General features: G+C 40.2%; 1 protein-coding gene across 5 annotated transcripts in view; it reads right to left on the reverse strand.

Annotated features, from left to right (window-relative positions):
• The window catches only part of PTPRA (protein tyrosine phosphatase receptor type A), a 170901-nt gene that overhangs the window by 110408 nt on the left and 43023 nt on the right, over positions 1-17470 (reverse strand). For 3 of the 5 annotated variants that reach the window (XM_019971965.2, XM_019971964.2, XM_070801203.1), the window contains one exon: positions 9464-9544. The exons of the other annotated variants lie outside the window; for them this stretch is intronic. In XM_019971965.2, coding sequence (XP_019827524.1) covers positions 9464-9493 — 30 coding nt within the window. In that variant the 5' untranslated portion in view covers positions 9494-9544. The remainder of the gene's footprint in view (positions 1-9463; positions 9545-17470) is intronic. 5 annotated transcript variants of the gene reach the window in all.

The raw sequence follows: 17470 nt of genomic DNA on the forward strand, positions 1-17470 counted from the left end.
TAGTGGAAATGCAAAATTTTTATAACTTGTCCAGAAAGTAGTTTGGCAGTTTCTTTAAAAACTAAACATACATTTACCATACAACATAACAATGGCACTTCTGGGTATTTATCCCAGAGAAATGGAAAACATGTCCACACAAAACATGTGTACATGAATGTTCGTAACAGTTTTTTTTTGTATACCTCCCCACTCCAGTACTCTTGCCTAGAAAACCCCATGGATGGAAAAGCCTGGTGGGCTACAGTCCATGGGGTCGCGAAGGGTCGGACACGACTGAGCGACTTCACTTTCACTTTTCACTTTCATGCATTGGAGAAGGAAATGGCAACCCACTCCAGTGTTCTTGCATGGAGAATCCTAGGGACGGGGGAGCCTGGTGGGCTGCCATCTGTGGGGTTGCACAGAGTCGGACACAACTGAAGTGACTTAGCAGCAGCAGCAAACTGGACTTAATACAAATGTCTTTCAACAAGAACATGAATAAAATGCAACATATCCATACAGTGTAGTACTACTGAGCTACAAAAAAAGAACAAATTACTGATACACACAAAAACTTGGATGGATCTCAAAGGCATTATGTTGAGTGAAAAAGCCAATCTCAAAAGGTTACACACATTCCATTTATATACCACACTTGAAATGAAAAACTTGTGATTTTCATTTCACTGATAGGTTGCTTCGCTGGTAGCTCAGCTGGTAAAGAATCCGCCTGCAATGCAGGAGACCCTGGTCTGATTCCTGGGTCAGGAAGATCCCTTGGAGAAGGGATAGGCTACCCACTCCAGTATTCTTGGGCTTCCCTGATGGTAAGGGAAGATGGTAAAGAATCTTGGGCTCAGATGGTAAAGAATCCACCTGCAATAAGGGATTTGATCGATCCCTGGGTGGGGAAGATCCTCTGGAGAATTCCATGGACTGTCCAGTCCATGGGGTTGCAAAGAGCTGGACATGACTGAGCGACTTTCACAGAGATAGGCTGCCACAGTTACGTTGGGGAGAGGATCTGGTGATTATAAAGGGGTAGCACGAGGGATTTTTTCCTTCTTTGTGGTGGTGGAACAGTACTGTATCCTGATTATGGCAGTGGTTATACAACCTGATAAAATTTCAGTGCTGGGTTCAGAAATCCAATTAAAACCAGTCCTTGTCTGGGATTTCCCTGGTGGTCTAGTAGTTAAGATACTCTGCTTCCACTGCAGGGGTTGATGCCTGGTAGGGGAACTAAGATCCAGCAGCCAAAAAACAGGAAAACAAAACAAAAACAGTTCTTGTCTTCAGTGAGCTCATAGCCCACAGGCAAACTTCTTTTCTGTGTCCCTAACTTATGCTATACACTCCTTGAAAGCAGAATCTTCACTCAGCAAATGCCCAATACATGAAGAACAAAAGACTAACAATGCTTGGTTTAGAAACATATTGTAGTTTTCACCATACATGAGAAATTGAGAAAGCAATTCTTTTCCTTAGAGATCCAACACAGTAGAGTGAAAAAAACATGGACTGTGAAGTCACACATACTTGTATATGAATCTTAGCTCTGGGATGACTACAGCTTAGAAAAAGCTCTTGGTTTTTATGTTTTGAGTTTTCATTTCCTTATCTTTAAAATAGCAATGTCTCCCACTGATAAAAGGGGACTGCTATGAGTACTATAAAAAACATAATGTAGGGAATTCCCTGGTGGTCCAGTGGGTAGGACCTGCAACTAAGATCCCACATGCCACAGAGAATGGCCAAAAAAAAAAAAAAAAAGTAATGTAAATATATCTACACATAAAACTCCATCATAAAATCTAGTACACAGCAGGCATTTTCCAAGTTGCCCCTACACCTGTTCCTTATTCACTAATCCTTCACTATGACCAAAATGACCATTTGTACTCAAATTACACATTTCTTTGCCTTGACTTTTCTGGCTTCAATTAAGCCCTTACCTTAATGTACACCTTCAAGATGAGGAACTCAAATTCTATATAACTCAATATCATAACACTCAAATTTGTAAGACTTTACACTTAAACTTTTCCCCTAAGAAGCATTCTATAGGTTCCTTGAACCTCAAAATTTGCACATGTAGTGATGAGGATGAAAACAGTAATGCATTCATGTTGGTAGTAGCAGCTCACTCTGTTCCTCATTTCCACAGCCACTCTGGAATGTGATCAGCAGTTGGGAGCTTACTTTGGGGTTCCTGCTGCCACAAACTAGAAATCTTCGGACTCCTACCAGCCTGGGGTTAGAGTATCCACAAACGTTTAAGTAAATTTTCTTCAGTCAGTGCCTGCTTCACTGCCAATATTTCCATGTCTTGGGCCTTTCCTACTACAGATCCCTCCTGATCGAGAGCTCATCCCATCAATTTTCCTCCATTTAGTTCTTCTCTCCCAATTCCCTTTCTTTCACCTACTACAGGCCCTACTGCAACTTTCTCATTGTTAAATTATTTTATATTTACTTTTTTTATTATTATTATGTAACTTGATTTTTCTTTTTTTTTTGTCCTACACTATTTTATGGTCATTTTTTGATGTCAGCACACACAATCTTACCTCACCCTCATTAATGATAACACTGTTCAGAAGCAGAGATGTACATTAAGTAAATAATAAAGAATTTGTTTAAACATACAGCAGGAACTAAAGTTGGGAGAATAGGAAAAACAGAGAGCTAATGCTATGGTCAAGTCCTCTGCATTCTTCAAAGTTTAACAGCCAGCTCATGCCCACTTACTCTGCCAGCTGACAAGTCTTTCCTATGTACTCAAAGCTCTTACTCAACTTTTCTAAACTTTCATTCTTAAAAATAAAGAATAGGCAAGGATCACCAAAGATAAACAGGAAAAGAAAATGACTAGAGGAAACAGGAATGATTCCAGGAAAAAAAACAAAACTTTTAAAAACTATCTTCAGAGATAAAAATAGAAGTAAAATCATAAAACAAGAAACAGCTCTAGAAAAATTTTAAACAAACTGAAGATAATTCAATAGAAAGAGAGGAAAAAGTCATGAAAATCTCCCAGAAGAGAGACCTGAAAAAAGGAAACCAAAGAAAAAAAGTTTGAAAACAGGCGAGAATAGATAAGAACATTATAAGAGCAATCCAAGAGGCCCAAATTAGAATTTCTGAGAGAAAAAAGTAAGAAAACGGAGTGGAGGATATCATCTAAGAAAAACATAAGGCAATCATTAAACATGAAAAATACGAGTCTGCAGATTAAGGGGGGCTAGGACTTTCCTGGTGGTCCAGTGACTGAGAATTCACCTTCCAATGCAGGGGACATGGGTTCGATCCTGACTGGGGAAACAGGATTCCACATAACAGAGAGCAACTAAGGCTGCATGCCATAACTAAGAAAGCCCGTGTGCTGCAAAGAAAGATCCCTCATGCTGCAACCAAGAGCCAATGCAGCCAAATAAATAAATATTTTCAAAAATTAAAAAAAAAAAAAAAACAGATTAAGGGACCCATCAAGTACACCACTATGGAATTCTTAGAAAACAACTGATCCTTGAACAACTCGGGGGGTTAAAGGTGCCAACCAGACCCCCATTACCACCACCAGTCCCCCACACAGTCAAAATCCATGTATAAGAATCCATCTGCTAGACATAACAGAGAACAGACTTGTGGACACAGTGGAGGGGAAGGAGAGGGCGGGATGAACTGAGACTAGCACTGAAACACACACAGTACCATACATAAAATACATAGCCACTAGGAATTTGCCATATGACAGAGGGATCTAAACCCAGTGCTTTGTGGCAACCCAGAGGGTGGGAGGCGGGAGAGAGGGGACATATGTTGATGTATGGCAGGGACCAGCACAACACTGTAAAGCAATTACCTTCCAATTAAAAATTAAAAAAAAAAAAAAGCATCCATCTGCCAATGCAGGGGACAAGGTTCAATTCCTGGTCCTGGAAGATCTCACATGGCCTGGGGCAAAAAAGCCACATGCCACAACTACTGTGCCCCAAAGCCTGTGCTGCACAAGAAAAGAGAAGCCACCACAACAAGAAACCCAGGCACCAGAACTAGACAGCAGCCCCTCATCTGGTTGAAACTAGAGAAAAGCCAACACACAGCACAGAAGACCTAACACAGCCAAAAAAAACACTCATGTATAACTTTATATAGTTGGCCCTCCACATCCTAGGTTTGGCATCCTCAGATTCAAGTATCATATGATGCTATATAGTGCTACATTCAACATACCTTTTTTTATTGCATTCGACACTACCATGCTTTGCAGAAACTGTTTTTTTTACAAACTGTAGGTCTGTGGCAATCCTGCATCAAGCAAGTCTGTTGGTACCATTTTCCAGTAGCATTTGCTTACTCTGTCTCTGCACCCCGTTTTGTTAGTTCTTGCAATATTTTGAATGTGTTCATTATTATTATATTTGCTACACTGATCTGTGATCTTTGATGTAACTACTGCAAAAAGATTATGGTTGACTGAAAGCTCCTTTTTCACCAATAAAGTATTTCTTAAGTTACTTAGATTTTTTTTTTTAGACTTAATGTGATTGCACACTTAGTACAAATTTTTCTTTTTTTTTTTTTTACTGTATCACATGGCTTGTGGTATCATCACAGTCATACCAGGGATTGAAGCTGGGCCCTCAGCAGTGAAAGAGTGGAGCCCTAACCACTGGACAACCAGGGAATTCCCCCTAAACATACCTTTTATATGTACTGAGACACCAGAAAAAAATTATGTGACTCACTTTATTGCAGTATTTATTGCAGTGGTCTGGAACCAAACCCACAATATCTTTGAAGTATACCTGTATTTATTTTTAAAAATTTGTGAATAAGAGGAGTTCAAGCGTGCAGTTAAACCCGTACTGTTCATGATCAACTATGTATGGAAAAAAGAGAAGTTTTCAGAGAAATGATAGAATAAATTTCCTACAGGAAACAAAATGAGACTAAATTTCACTTCTTATGATGAACAATGAATGCCAGAAAAAAAACCGAGCAATGACTTTCAAAGTTCAGAGGGAAAATAACCTGCAATTTAGAATTCTAAACCCAACCATCACTCAAACATGAGGGGAGAACAGACATCAGAAGAATCAGTTTATCTGCTGAGTACTCTTTCTCTTAAGAAGTTACTTGAGAATGAACTTTAGCAAAAAAAAAAAAAAAGCTTTTAATTTTTATTTTTATTTTTTTTTTAGGTTCAGGCATGTTTTTTAATGATTTTATTTATGGTTGTGCACGGTCTTCATGCTGCGTGGGCTTTTCTCTAGCTGTGGCTCCTCTTGTTGCGGAGCATGGGCTCTGGTGCCCACAGACCTCAGTTCTGCGGCTCCCGGGCTCGAGAGCCCCGGCCCAGTGGCTGTGATGCATGGGCTCAGCTGCTCTGCCACGTGTGGTCTTCCCAGACCAGGGGTGGAACTCGCATCCCCTGCTTTGGCAGGGGGGCGATTCTTTACCACTGAGCCGCCAGGAAAGCCCTCAGGAGTATTTTAGACTAGTTTTCCATGCTCCTATCTGGTGAGAGAGGCCTGGGAGCCAGGAGTCCTCAGCCACGGTGCTGGCTCTGCCATCAAAAGCTCTGGGGCCTCTAGCGAGCACCTGCCCCTTGCTCAGTCGTGTCTGACTCTTTGCCCACCAGGTTCCTCTTGTCCATGGGATTTCCCAGGCAAGATTACTGGAGTGGGTTGCCATTTCCTTCTCCAAGGCTTTTAATTTTTAATTAAAAAAAAAAGAAAACTGAGATCTAAGATTCAGGGGGAAGGATACTACTCAAAAATGCAATGAGGAAAATCACAAGAAAACAGCCATGCAGATGACCTCAAGAATAATAGACTAGAATGTATATGATTGACAGCATGGGGAACAGTAGGATAATAATAAAGATAGATCAAAAAAAAAAAAAAGACAAGAAAAAAGAAAATCAGGAACTCCAGAAAGAAAATTCCAGTTGAGCTATTTAAATTCCTAAAAGATGATGCTGTGAAACTGCCGCACTCAATATGCCAGCAAATTTGGAAAACTAAGCAGTGGCCACAGGACTGAAGGTCAATTTTCATTCTAATCACAAAGAAGGATAATGCCAAAGAATGTTCAAACTACCATACAATTGCGCTAATCTCACATACTAGCAAGGTTATGCTCAAAATTCTTCAAGCCAGACTTCAGCAGTAAGTGAACCCAGATCTTCCAGGTGTACAAGTTAGGTTTTAAAGAGGCAGAGGAACCAGAGATCAAACTGCTAACGTTCGCTGGATTATGGAGAAAGCAAGGGAATTCCAGAAAAACATCTACTTCTGCTTCATTGACTACACTAAAGCCTTTGTGTGGATCACAACCAACTGGAAAATTCTTAAAGAGATGGGAGTACTGGACAACCTCACATGCCTCCTGAGAAACCTGTATGCAGGTCAAGAAGCAACAGCTAGAACCAGATATGGAACAACAGATTGGTTCAAAACTGGGAAAGCAGTATGACAAGGCTGTATATTGTTACCCTGCTTATTTAAATTAAATGCAGAGTACATCATGTGAAATGCCAGGCTGGATGAATCACAAGCTGGAATCAACACTGTCAGGAGAAGTACCAACAACCTCAGATATGCAGATGATACCACTCTAATGGCAGAAAGTGAAGAACTAAAGAGCCTCTTGATGAGGGTGAAAGAGGAGAGTAAAAAAGTGGGCTTAGGCTTAAAGCTCATCATTCAAAAAACTAAGACCATGGCATCTGGTCCTATCACTTCATGGCAAATAGATGGGGAAACAGTGGAAACAGTGGAAATAGTCACAGGTTTTATCTTGGGCTCCAAAATCACTGCAGACGGTGACTGCAGCCATGAAATTAAAAGACGCTTGCTCCTTGGAAGAAAAGCTATGACAAACCTAAACAGCATATTAAAAAGCAGAGACATCATTTTGCCAACAAAGATCTATATAGTCAAAGCTATGCTTTTTCCAATAGTCATGTACAGATGTAAGCGCTGGAAGGCTAAGTGCCAAAGAACTGACTCTTCTGAACTACGGTGCTGAAGGCGGCTCTTGAGAGCCCCATGGACTTCAAGGAGATCCAACCAGTCAATCCTAAAGGAAACCAACCCTCAATATTCACTGGAAGGACTGATGCTGAAGTTCCTATACTCTGGCCCCTGACGTGAAGAGCCGACTCACTAGATAAAAGACCCTGATGCTGAGAAAGATTGAAAGTAAAAGGAGAAGGGGTGGCAGAGGATGAGATGGTTAGATAATATCACCAACTCAATGGACATGAATATGAGGAAATTTCACAAGATAGTGAAGGACAGGGAAGGCTGGTATAACGTCCATGGGGTCGCAAGAGTTGGATATGACTTATCGACTGAACAATAACAATTGTTATTAACAATTCATATAACAATAACAACTCATAGTAACATTACTCACAACAGCCAAAAGGTATAGACAACCCAAATGTCCACTGAAGGATGAATAAACAAAATGTGGCATATATGCACAGTAGAAGATCATTTGGCCTTAAAAAGGATGGAAATTCCGATCCGTGCTACAACATGAATAAACCTTGAAGATTATACTAAGTGAAATAAGCTAGACACAAAATGACAAATACTGTACGGTTCCACTTACATGTGTACCTAAAGTAGTCAAAGCAGTCAGGGAAAGCAGAATGTGGTTGCCAGGAATTCAGAAAAAGGGGAAATGGGGAGTTAGCTATAAACGGTACAGAATTTCAGTTGAGGAAGATGAAGTTCTAGAGACTGTTGGTGGTGATGATGGCTGCACAACAATATAAATATACTTAATGTCAATGATTTGACACATAAAACTGATTTAAATGCTTAATTTTTATGTTACGTATTTTTGTACAACAAAGAAAAAAATAGGTATATGAATACTTTAACATGTAACACCTTTTCCTGCTCCCAACTCCTGCCAGAAGAACCACTAGTCTGATTTCTATCATCATATCTCCTGGCAACTGAACTGTAGCTACTTTTTTGTGTATCTGGCTTCTTATATATATCTGTGAGATTCATCCATATTGTTGCACAGTAGTTCATTCCTCTCTATTGCTGAGTACAATTCTATTGTATGAATGTATCACAATTTATTCATCTTTTCACCCATTTTTAGACATTTGATTATTTCCTTTTTCTTTTTTGCTATTATAAATAAAGCTACAGTGAATATTTACATGCAAGTCTTTATGTAGACATATATTTTCATTTCTCAAGGGTAAATACCTAGGGGTAGAATTTCTGGATTATTGGATACATGTATATTTAGCTTGTAGAAAATACTCAATGATTTTCCAAAACTGTAGTGTTGGTGCTGTTTAAAACTTAGAATGATGGGTAAGTTGATAATGAAATTCTGCTTTTCCTTTTTAATACAAATTGTTGTTTAATGCTACACAGACTGAGTACTGAATTCTTTGAAACTCTCAGTGCATCAGCTCTTCAACAAGGATCCATATCAATTTCAACTAAAAAAAAAATGCACAATGTGAGTTGTGAGTTAAGTTTTATTTGGAGCAAAATGCCAACTATAACCTAGGAGGCAGCAATTCAGACAGCTCTGAGAAACCCTTCTGAAGAGGTGGTAGGAAGGTCAGCGTATTATGTGATTTTGGTGAAGGCAGAATACATACAATCAAGCACACATTTCTGCAGAACATTGCTGCCAGTCTTATAAAGGTGACTGCTAGTCACAAGGAGCACATGTCACCATGAAAGATTTTAGTGCTTTTCTAGATATGAGGAGATGCAAGAAGTGGGCTCATAAAATCTTCTTCTGAAAATATCTAACTATCTGAAGGCCTGTTCTGCAGGTTTTTCCCAGAGCACAGAGTACCTCATTCCTGATCTCCACCCTGAATCCTTTCAGAGTGGGGTTGAAGGTCAGCGGTCACAACTTGTAATTTGATCCTTGCAGAGGCAAACGACAAGTGCCAATTTGTAGTTGACATCAGGATCATCTCTGCTCTACCCACAGAAACTTTGATTCAACAGAGAAGGACAGCAGGGTACAGACTTTGGTCTTTTATTTCTTAAAGCTCTTTAAGTGATCCTGATTCATGACCCGGTTGAGAACCAGTGTCTTAACCGATGAAAATTATAATATTTTTAAACATTAAAAAAAAAAACCTACTCTTGGGACTTCCCCAGTGATCCAGTGGCTAAGACTCTGTGTTCCCAATGCAGGGGGCCTGGGTTCAATCCCTAGTGGAGAAGCTAGATCCCACAGGCCACAACTAGGAGTTCTTATGCTGCAACTCAAGAGCCCGCATGCCGCAACACAGACTCGACACAGCCAAATAAATAAATAAATAAAAATAGTCTGTAAAAAAAAAAAAAAAAAAACCTACTCTTATAGCTTGGAAATTAAATGGGAGTGGGAGAAAATCTGATTTTAGCTATATTTTGTGAAGACAATAATTTGGGTGACAAATGTTTCCTTGTACTTCAGGTTTTACCTCTTTAGCTACTTGAACTGCATCATCCATCAACACTCATTGGAATTCCATTAAAAATTTTTTCAGTTGTGCCACCTGCAACTAAAGAAAAAAAAAAACCTTTAGAAAGATGAAACAGCCCTATTTAAAGAGCACTGGTTGTTCTGGGGGAGAGGGTACACTCTACCAAGATATCTCACAGAGTTGTAATGAACATTCCAGGAGCCACAGCACAAAACTTCATCTTAAATAGTTAATTCAGATCACTGACAAGCTCATGAGAACTGAATTCAACGATATCTTAGGTCCTTACTGTAGGAGATAGGATGGAACACTCCTCCCTTGTCCAAAAACCTGGATTATTCCATGGTAGGGGTATTTATGTACCATAACATTCCGATAGGGGACATTTGGCAATGTCTGAAGACAGTTTTGATAAACAAATCATAGGATGGCCCTTCCAAAACAAAGAATTATCCCCAAACGCCAAAGCTGAAAACCCAAGCACTGGTCAAAAACACCCTCGGGTCTAACCTTTGCAACCTAAGTGTCTAACTAAGTGTCCCAAGCCAAATCTATAAACCTCCTTAAGCCTCAGTTTTCTCCCTTGGAAAAACACTATAGAGTCTGCATTCAATATTCTCTGCCTTTTCTAACTCCAGCTTCAACAGCTGGAAGTTCACAGTTCATGTACTATTGAAGCCTGGCTTGGAGAATTTTGAGTGTTTTTACTTTGCTAGTGTGTGAGATGAGTGCAACTGTGCAGTAGTCTGAACATTCTTTGGCATTGCCTTTCTTTGGGATAGGAATGAAAACTGACCTTTTCCAGAGGAACCAGAGATCAAACTGCCAACATCTGTTGGATCATTGAAAAAGCAAGAGAGTTCCAGAAAAACATCTACTTCTGCTTTGTTGACTATGCCAAAGCCTTTGACTGTGTGGAAAATTCTTAAAGAGATGGGAATATCAGACCACCTTACCTGCCTCCTGAGAAATCTGTATGCAGGTCAAGAAGCAACAGTTAGAACTGTACATGGAACTACAGACTGTTTTCAAATAGGGAAAGGAGTACATCAAGGCTGCATATTGTCACCCTGCTTATTTAACTTATATGCAGAGTATATCAGGAGAAATGCCGGGCTGGATGAAGCACAAGCTGGAATCAAGATCAGTTCAGCCCAGTCACTCAGTCGTGTCTGACTCTAAGATTGCTGGGAGAAATATCAACAACCTCAGATATGCAGATGACACCACCCTTATGGCAGAAAGCAAAGAAGAACTTAAGAGCCTCTTGATGAAAGTGAAAAAGAAGAGTGAAAAAGTTGGCTTAAAACCCAACATTCAGAAAACTAAGATCATGGCATATGGTCCCATGACTTCATGGCAAATAGATGGGGTAACAATGGAAACAGTGAGAGACTATTTTCGGGGGCTCCAAAAATCACTGCAGATGGTTATTGCAACTGTGAAATTAAAAGATGCTTGCTCTTACGAAGAAAAGCTATGACAAACCTAGACAACATATTAAAAAGCAGAGACACTACTTTGCCAACAAAGGTCTGTTAGTCAAGGCTATGGTTTTTCCAGTAGTCATGTTTGGATGTAAGAGTGGGACTATAAAGAAAGCTGAGCGCTGAAGAACTGATGCTTTTGAACTGTGGTGTTGGAGAAGACTCTTGAGAGTCCCTTGGACTGCAAGGAGATACAACCAGTCCATCCTAAAGGAAATCAGTCCTGAATATTCATTGGAAGGACTGATGCTGAAGCTTAAACTCCAATACTTTGGCCACTGATGCAAAGTACTGACTCAATGGAAAAGACCCTGATGCTGGGAAAGGCTGAAGTCAAGAGAAGGGGATGACAGAGGATGAGATGGTTGGAAGGCATCACCAACTCAATGGCCATGAGTTTAAGTAAACTCCGGGAGTTGGTGATGGGACAGGGAGGCCTGGCATGCTTCAGCCCACGAGGTTGCAAAGAGTTGGACATCACTGAGCTGAACTGACTGAACCCATCAGAAGAATGTCCACAAGTTGATCACGCCCTCTTTAAACAATTACTATAAAACTTCTCACTATCTTCCTCAAGTTGGGACACATGGTTTTAAGGGCATTAGCCCACTATGGGCCTCTTTCCCTGGCAAAATAACAAAGCTACCCTTTACTACTTCACCCAAAATTTTGGCACCAGTGTACAGGGAAGCTGAGCTTTTGGGATCGCTTTCGATTCTTTTGGGCATATACCAGAAGCAGAATTACTGAATCATGTGGTAATTATATGTTTAATTTTTAAAAATATCTCCAAACCATTTTCCACAGCTGCTATATACCACTTTACATTCCCACCAACAGTGCACAATGTTCTAATTTCCCCACATCCTCACCAACACTTGTTTTCTGGTTTGATAGTAGCCACCCTACTGATGTGAGCAGGACAGACACAAAGCTTTACTGCTCAGAACCCTCTTCAAGAAGGGACTTCTTATTTAGTTGTGGAGACTGGTTAGCTGACAGCTTCCTGCTGTTAATCCCTTTAGAATTCACCTTAGCTTTCAAATAGAGGGTACCCTTTCCTCAGGACTGTCCCTGGCCAATGAGTGGACAAGGTGGGGTGGTACAATGGCCTAGACCTTTCCAACCAGTCAATTTGGCAATCTGGGCTGACAGATTTTGTCAGGTGGGCACTGCATTCTGACAGCCTCCCATGCCCAACCTAATCTGTTCTGCCACTTCACAGGCATTACTCCTCAAAAAGCCCCTTGCTCTCCTACTCCATCTCAATCTAATTCCTGGAGAACCCAATTGGCACATATATTAAGTATACTATTTACACTGATGGAGTGACAAAAACCACTGGGGAAAAATACAACTCCCAATTAAATAAACTAAAATGTTAACAATGGTGAGACCTCTGTACTATTTATGTATTCCTTATTAGTGTTAGTTGCTCAGTCATGTCCAACTCTGTGTGACCCCATGGACGGTAGCCCGCCAAGTTCCTCTGTCCATGGAATTCTCCAGGCAAGAATACTGGAGTGGGTAGCCATTTCCTTCTCCAGGGGATCTTCCCAACCCAGAGACTGAATTGGCTCCCCTGCACTACAGGCAGATTCTTCACCATCTGAGCCACCAGGGAAGCATTCCTTAACCACCATCTATTAATTACTTATACAAATTAATAATAAAACCATTAGAAGATGCCATACCTAATTCTGCTCCTAAGGAAATATTCTAATGGTAGGATAAAATGGTGTATTTTGTAATTTTGTACAAAATTATGACTAATTAGTGAGTCATAAACAAATTGCTGGTGTTCTTAAAAAAAAAAAAGCATATGCCCAGGTACCAAGGAACTAAAAGATCAGGCACTGGGCTTCATAGACTTTTCATAGGTTCCTCTTTTGTTTATAAAGACTTTCAGAAGAGACAGTGGAGCCTGTTCATTCACCCTCATGTTTTCATAGATGAGATCAATGCCCCAGATAGGATGAGGGAAGAACATTTGTTGGCCTTGTTTCTCAATGCCTATGTCCAAAGAACGCTCAAACTACCACACAACTGCACCCATCTCACACGCTAGTAAAGTAATGCTCAAAATTCTCCAAGCCAGGCTTCAGCAATACGTGAACTGTGAATTTCCAGATGTTCAAGCTGGTTTTAGAAAAGGCATAGGAATCAGAGATCAAATTGCCAACATCCACTGGATCATTGAAAAAGCAAGAGAGTTCCAGAAAAACATCTATTTCTGCTTTATTGACTATGCCAAAGCCTTTGACTGTGTGGATCACAACAAACTGTGGAAAATTCTGAAAGAGATGGGAATCCCAGACCACCTGACCTGCCTCCTGAGAAATCTGTATGCAGGTCAGGAAGCAACAGTTAGAACCGGACATGGAACAACAGACTGGTTCCAAATAGGAAAAGGAGTATGTCAAGGCTGTATATTGTCACCCTGCTTATTTAACTTATATGCAGAGTACATCATGAGAAACACTGGGCTGGAGGAAGCACAAGCTGGAATCAAGATTACTGGGAGAAGTATCAATAATCTCAGATATGCAGATGGCACCACCCTTATGGCACAAAGTGAAGAGGAACTAAAAAGCCTCTTGATGAAAGTGAAAGAGAAGAGTGAAAAAGTTGGCTTAAAGCTCAACATTCAGAAAACGAAGATCATGGCATCTGGTCCCATCACTTCATGGCAAACAGATGGGGAAACAGTGGAAACAGTGTCAGACTTTATTTGGGGGGCTCCAAAATCACTACTGATGGTGACTGCAGCCATGAAATTAAAAGACGCTTACTCCTTGGAAGGAAAGCTATGACCAACCTAGATAACGTATTCAAAAGCAGAGACATTACTTTGCCAACAAAGGTCCATCTAGTCAAGGCTATGGTTTTTCCAGTGATCATGTATGGATGTGAGAGTTGGACTGTGAAGAAAGCTGAGCGCCAAAGAATTGATGCTTTTGAACTGTGGTGTTGGAGAAGACTCTTGAGAGTCCCTTGGACTGCAAGGAGATCCAACCAGTCCATTCTAAAGGAGATCAGTCCTGGGTGTTCTTTGGAAGGACTGATGCTAAAGCTGCAACTCCAATACTCTGGCCACCTCATGCAAAGAGTTGACTCATTGGAAAAGACTCTGATGCTGGGAGGGATTGGGGGCAGGAGGCGAAGGGGATGACAGAGGATGAGATGGCTGGATGGCATCACTGACTCGATGGACGTGAGTTTGGGTGAACTCTGGGAGTTGGTGATGGACAGGGAGGCCTGGCGTGCTGCAATTCATGGGGTCGCAAAGAGTTGGACACGATTGAGCGACTGAACTGAACTGACTGATGTCCATTTCTCTTTCCAGCTAAAGGGGTAATATGTCTAAATGTAGGAACCACATTAAACATACAATTCCAGAAAGGGTAAAGTAAGATTATCCCAAAACTGTTCAAAATGTATCTCTTTCTATGAAAAATTGAATGGTGGCCATCTAATACCAACATTCCAGGCAGTTAGCAAGTGCTGACTCCCTCAGTGCATGAACCTTTCAAATGAAATCTCTAATGCCTTTCATTCCCAGCTATCACTTTCTCTCCTTTCCTTCCCTGCCAATCTTCTCAATAGTACACTTAGTGTCCCTCCTCCTCTACTTCATACCCTTTGACATACACTCTCACTTTGTCTCCACAGGAACTCCTCTTGATAAACAGTCAAAAACAATCTTCAAAGAAGATTTCACAATCCTTATTTATACCACCAAATTGTGAATCTGACCACTGCCACAAGTCCCATCATTACTCAACCAGAATCAACAAGCTGGCATCAACATTACTGGGAGAAATATCAAGCAGCTCAGATACACAGGTGATACCACCCTAATAGCAGAAAGCAAAGAGGAACTAAAGAGCCTCTTGATGAAGGTGAAAGAGGAGAATGAAAAGGCTGGCTTAAAATTCAACATTCAAAAAACTAAGATCATGGCGATGAATTCAACATTTAAAAAACTAAGATCATGGTGATACTTGCTCCATGGAAGAAAAGCTATGACAAACCCAGCGTAAGCATATTATAAAGCAAAGACATCAATTTGCCAACAAAGGTCCATATAGTTAAAGCTATGGTTTTTCCAGTAGTCTTGTATGGATGTGAGAGTTGGACTTTAAAGAAGGCTAAGCACTGAAAAATTGATGCTTTCAAACTGTAGTGCTGGAAAAGACTCTTGACTATCCCCTGGTCACGAGTCCAGGAGCATGGAGACCAAACCAGTCAATCCTAAAGGAAATCAACCCTAAATATTTATTGGAAGGAACAATGCTTAAGCTCCAGTACTTTGGCCACCTGATGTGAAAAGCCAACTCACTGGAAAAGACCCTGATGCTGAGAAAGACTAAGGGCAAGAGGAGAAGAGGGTGCCAGAGGATGAGATGGCTGGATGGCATCACCACCTCAATGGACATGAATTTGAGCAAATCCAGGACACAGTAAAGGACAGGAAAGACTTGTGTGCTGTAGTCCATGGTGTCATAAGAGTTGCACACAACTTAGTGACTGAACAATAGTAGATAAAAATCACCATCTATCCCAGGAATCAGCAAACTTTTTCTGTGAAGAGCCACACAGTAAACATTTGGCTTTGGAGGTCATACAGCCTCTGTCACAGTTACTCAGCTCTGCTGTTTTAGCATAAAAGCTGCAACAGACAAAAGGTTAACTGTAGCTATAGTTCAATTTCATTTCAGAAAACTAAAATTTGAATTTTATATAATATCCATATGTCATAAAATATCATTCTTCTTTTGATTTGACTTTTCCCAACCATTTAAGGACGTTAAAACAACTCTTAGTTTGTGGGCTATGCAAAAACTATCAGTTTGCAACCTCTGGTCTCCCCTTTACCAAAGCCAGAGATTCTAGGTGTCCCAACTCCTTCTTCTCCCTTAATCAGGAGAGTCAGTCCTTACCTCTAGTAAAGTACTTGTCACACACTATTCTAACTGTTTATGGCCTCCTTCAACTGACAGTAAGATCCTTGAAGGTAAGAAACATGTCTGTTCTAAGACGATCCTTGAAGGTAAGAAACATGTCTGTTCTTTTTAGTTTGGCTCATTCTTGAACTTAACAGTAACATTTAAAGGAAAAAGAAAAACACAGCCAATTTTAAAATGCATTATCTAAAGGCTCAGGCAAACGTGGAACATGTTTATTAAGTACAAATAGTAATGATCTTTATTCAATGCTTCAGTAACTGCTCCATTTGTTTTCTGGGTGCTTTTTGTGCTTTCCAAGGCCTTGAAATGCTGTATGGGTCTTGAAACAATGAATTTGAGATGCCAATACAGTGGCTAGCTACCACTACAGTTGGGTCTATGAGCAGCCTTTATGCCTTCTACACATCTCTCCTTTCTAAGTGGCACGTTCAACCGTAATCACATCTTCAAAGTCATTCAATTAAAGAAAGAAAAACAAGGCATAGTAAAAAAAAAAAAAAAAAGACATAACCAGACACATCTAAAAAAACAGCAGCTCAACAAAGATTGTAATAATAACCATTTGTTAATGCTTAGTATGTGTTAGGCACTGTATCAAGGCATATGATGCACAGTGTTTAACATATCTTCAAAGCACAGAAAATAGATGCTTCATTTTGCAGATGAAGAAACTGTGGCACAGAACAGTTAAATAACTTGTCCATAGTCAAACAACTAGTAGGTGACAAGACTAAGACTCAAACTGAGGTATGCTGCTTTAGTCGCTAAGTCATGTCTGACACTGTCACGCTATGGACTATAGCCCAACAGGCGCCTCTGTCCATGGAATTTTTCAGGCAGAATACTGGAGTGGGTTGCGGTTTCCTTCTCCAACCCAGGCACACATGATTCCAAAATCTATGCTCTCACCACTGGTTGAATAGGGCCTATAACCAAGGTACATCAATATCCACTGGAGGAAAAGCTTCCTTCAGAAGGAAAGTTTCAAAGCTCTATTTGAAATGTATCATACTTGTCATATAATTACAAAACTCCTAAGTATGGTGCAATGTACACAGACAGTGAGGCTTTCTAATCACTGTCTGACTAAATAAACTGGAAGAGTCAATTCCTTGTATATAGCAGAACCTCTTACTCTAAAGATGGGAAACAAAATCTTATGGCAAATTAGAACACTCCCATGGTTCCATTTCCTACTGTTAATAGAGCCACTGTCAGGAAGTCCCATGCTTACTATAGCAACCACTGGTCTTACTATTCACCAAGTTTCTGCCTTTTTGCTTCCTCAGGAAACAGACAAGAAAACCACGCTCCTGATGTTTTTTAAAAGAGGAAGCTGCCATTTAAAACTGAAAATTAATAAATGAATATGTAAAAGTAATTTTATATTTTGGATGACACCCAATATTTCCATATATTAAACTCAATCTTTAAAGCACACAATCTTATCTTTTTTTATCTTCAAATAAACCTCTTTCAAGTGCACATAATTGTGGTAGAATTCAGTTCCTTGCAGCTGTAGGACAATGGGCCCTATTTCTTTGTTA

The sequence above is a fragment of the Bos indicus genome, chromosome 13 (genome assembly GCF_029378745.1).
Source record: "Bos indicus isolate NIAB-ARS_2022 breed Sahiwal x Tharparkar chromosome 13, NIAB-ARS_B.indTharparkar_mat_pri_1.0, whole genome shotgun sequence".
Lineage (NCBI taxonomy): Eukaryota > Metazoa > Chordata > Mammalia > Artiodactyla > Bovidae > Bos > Bos indicus.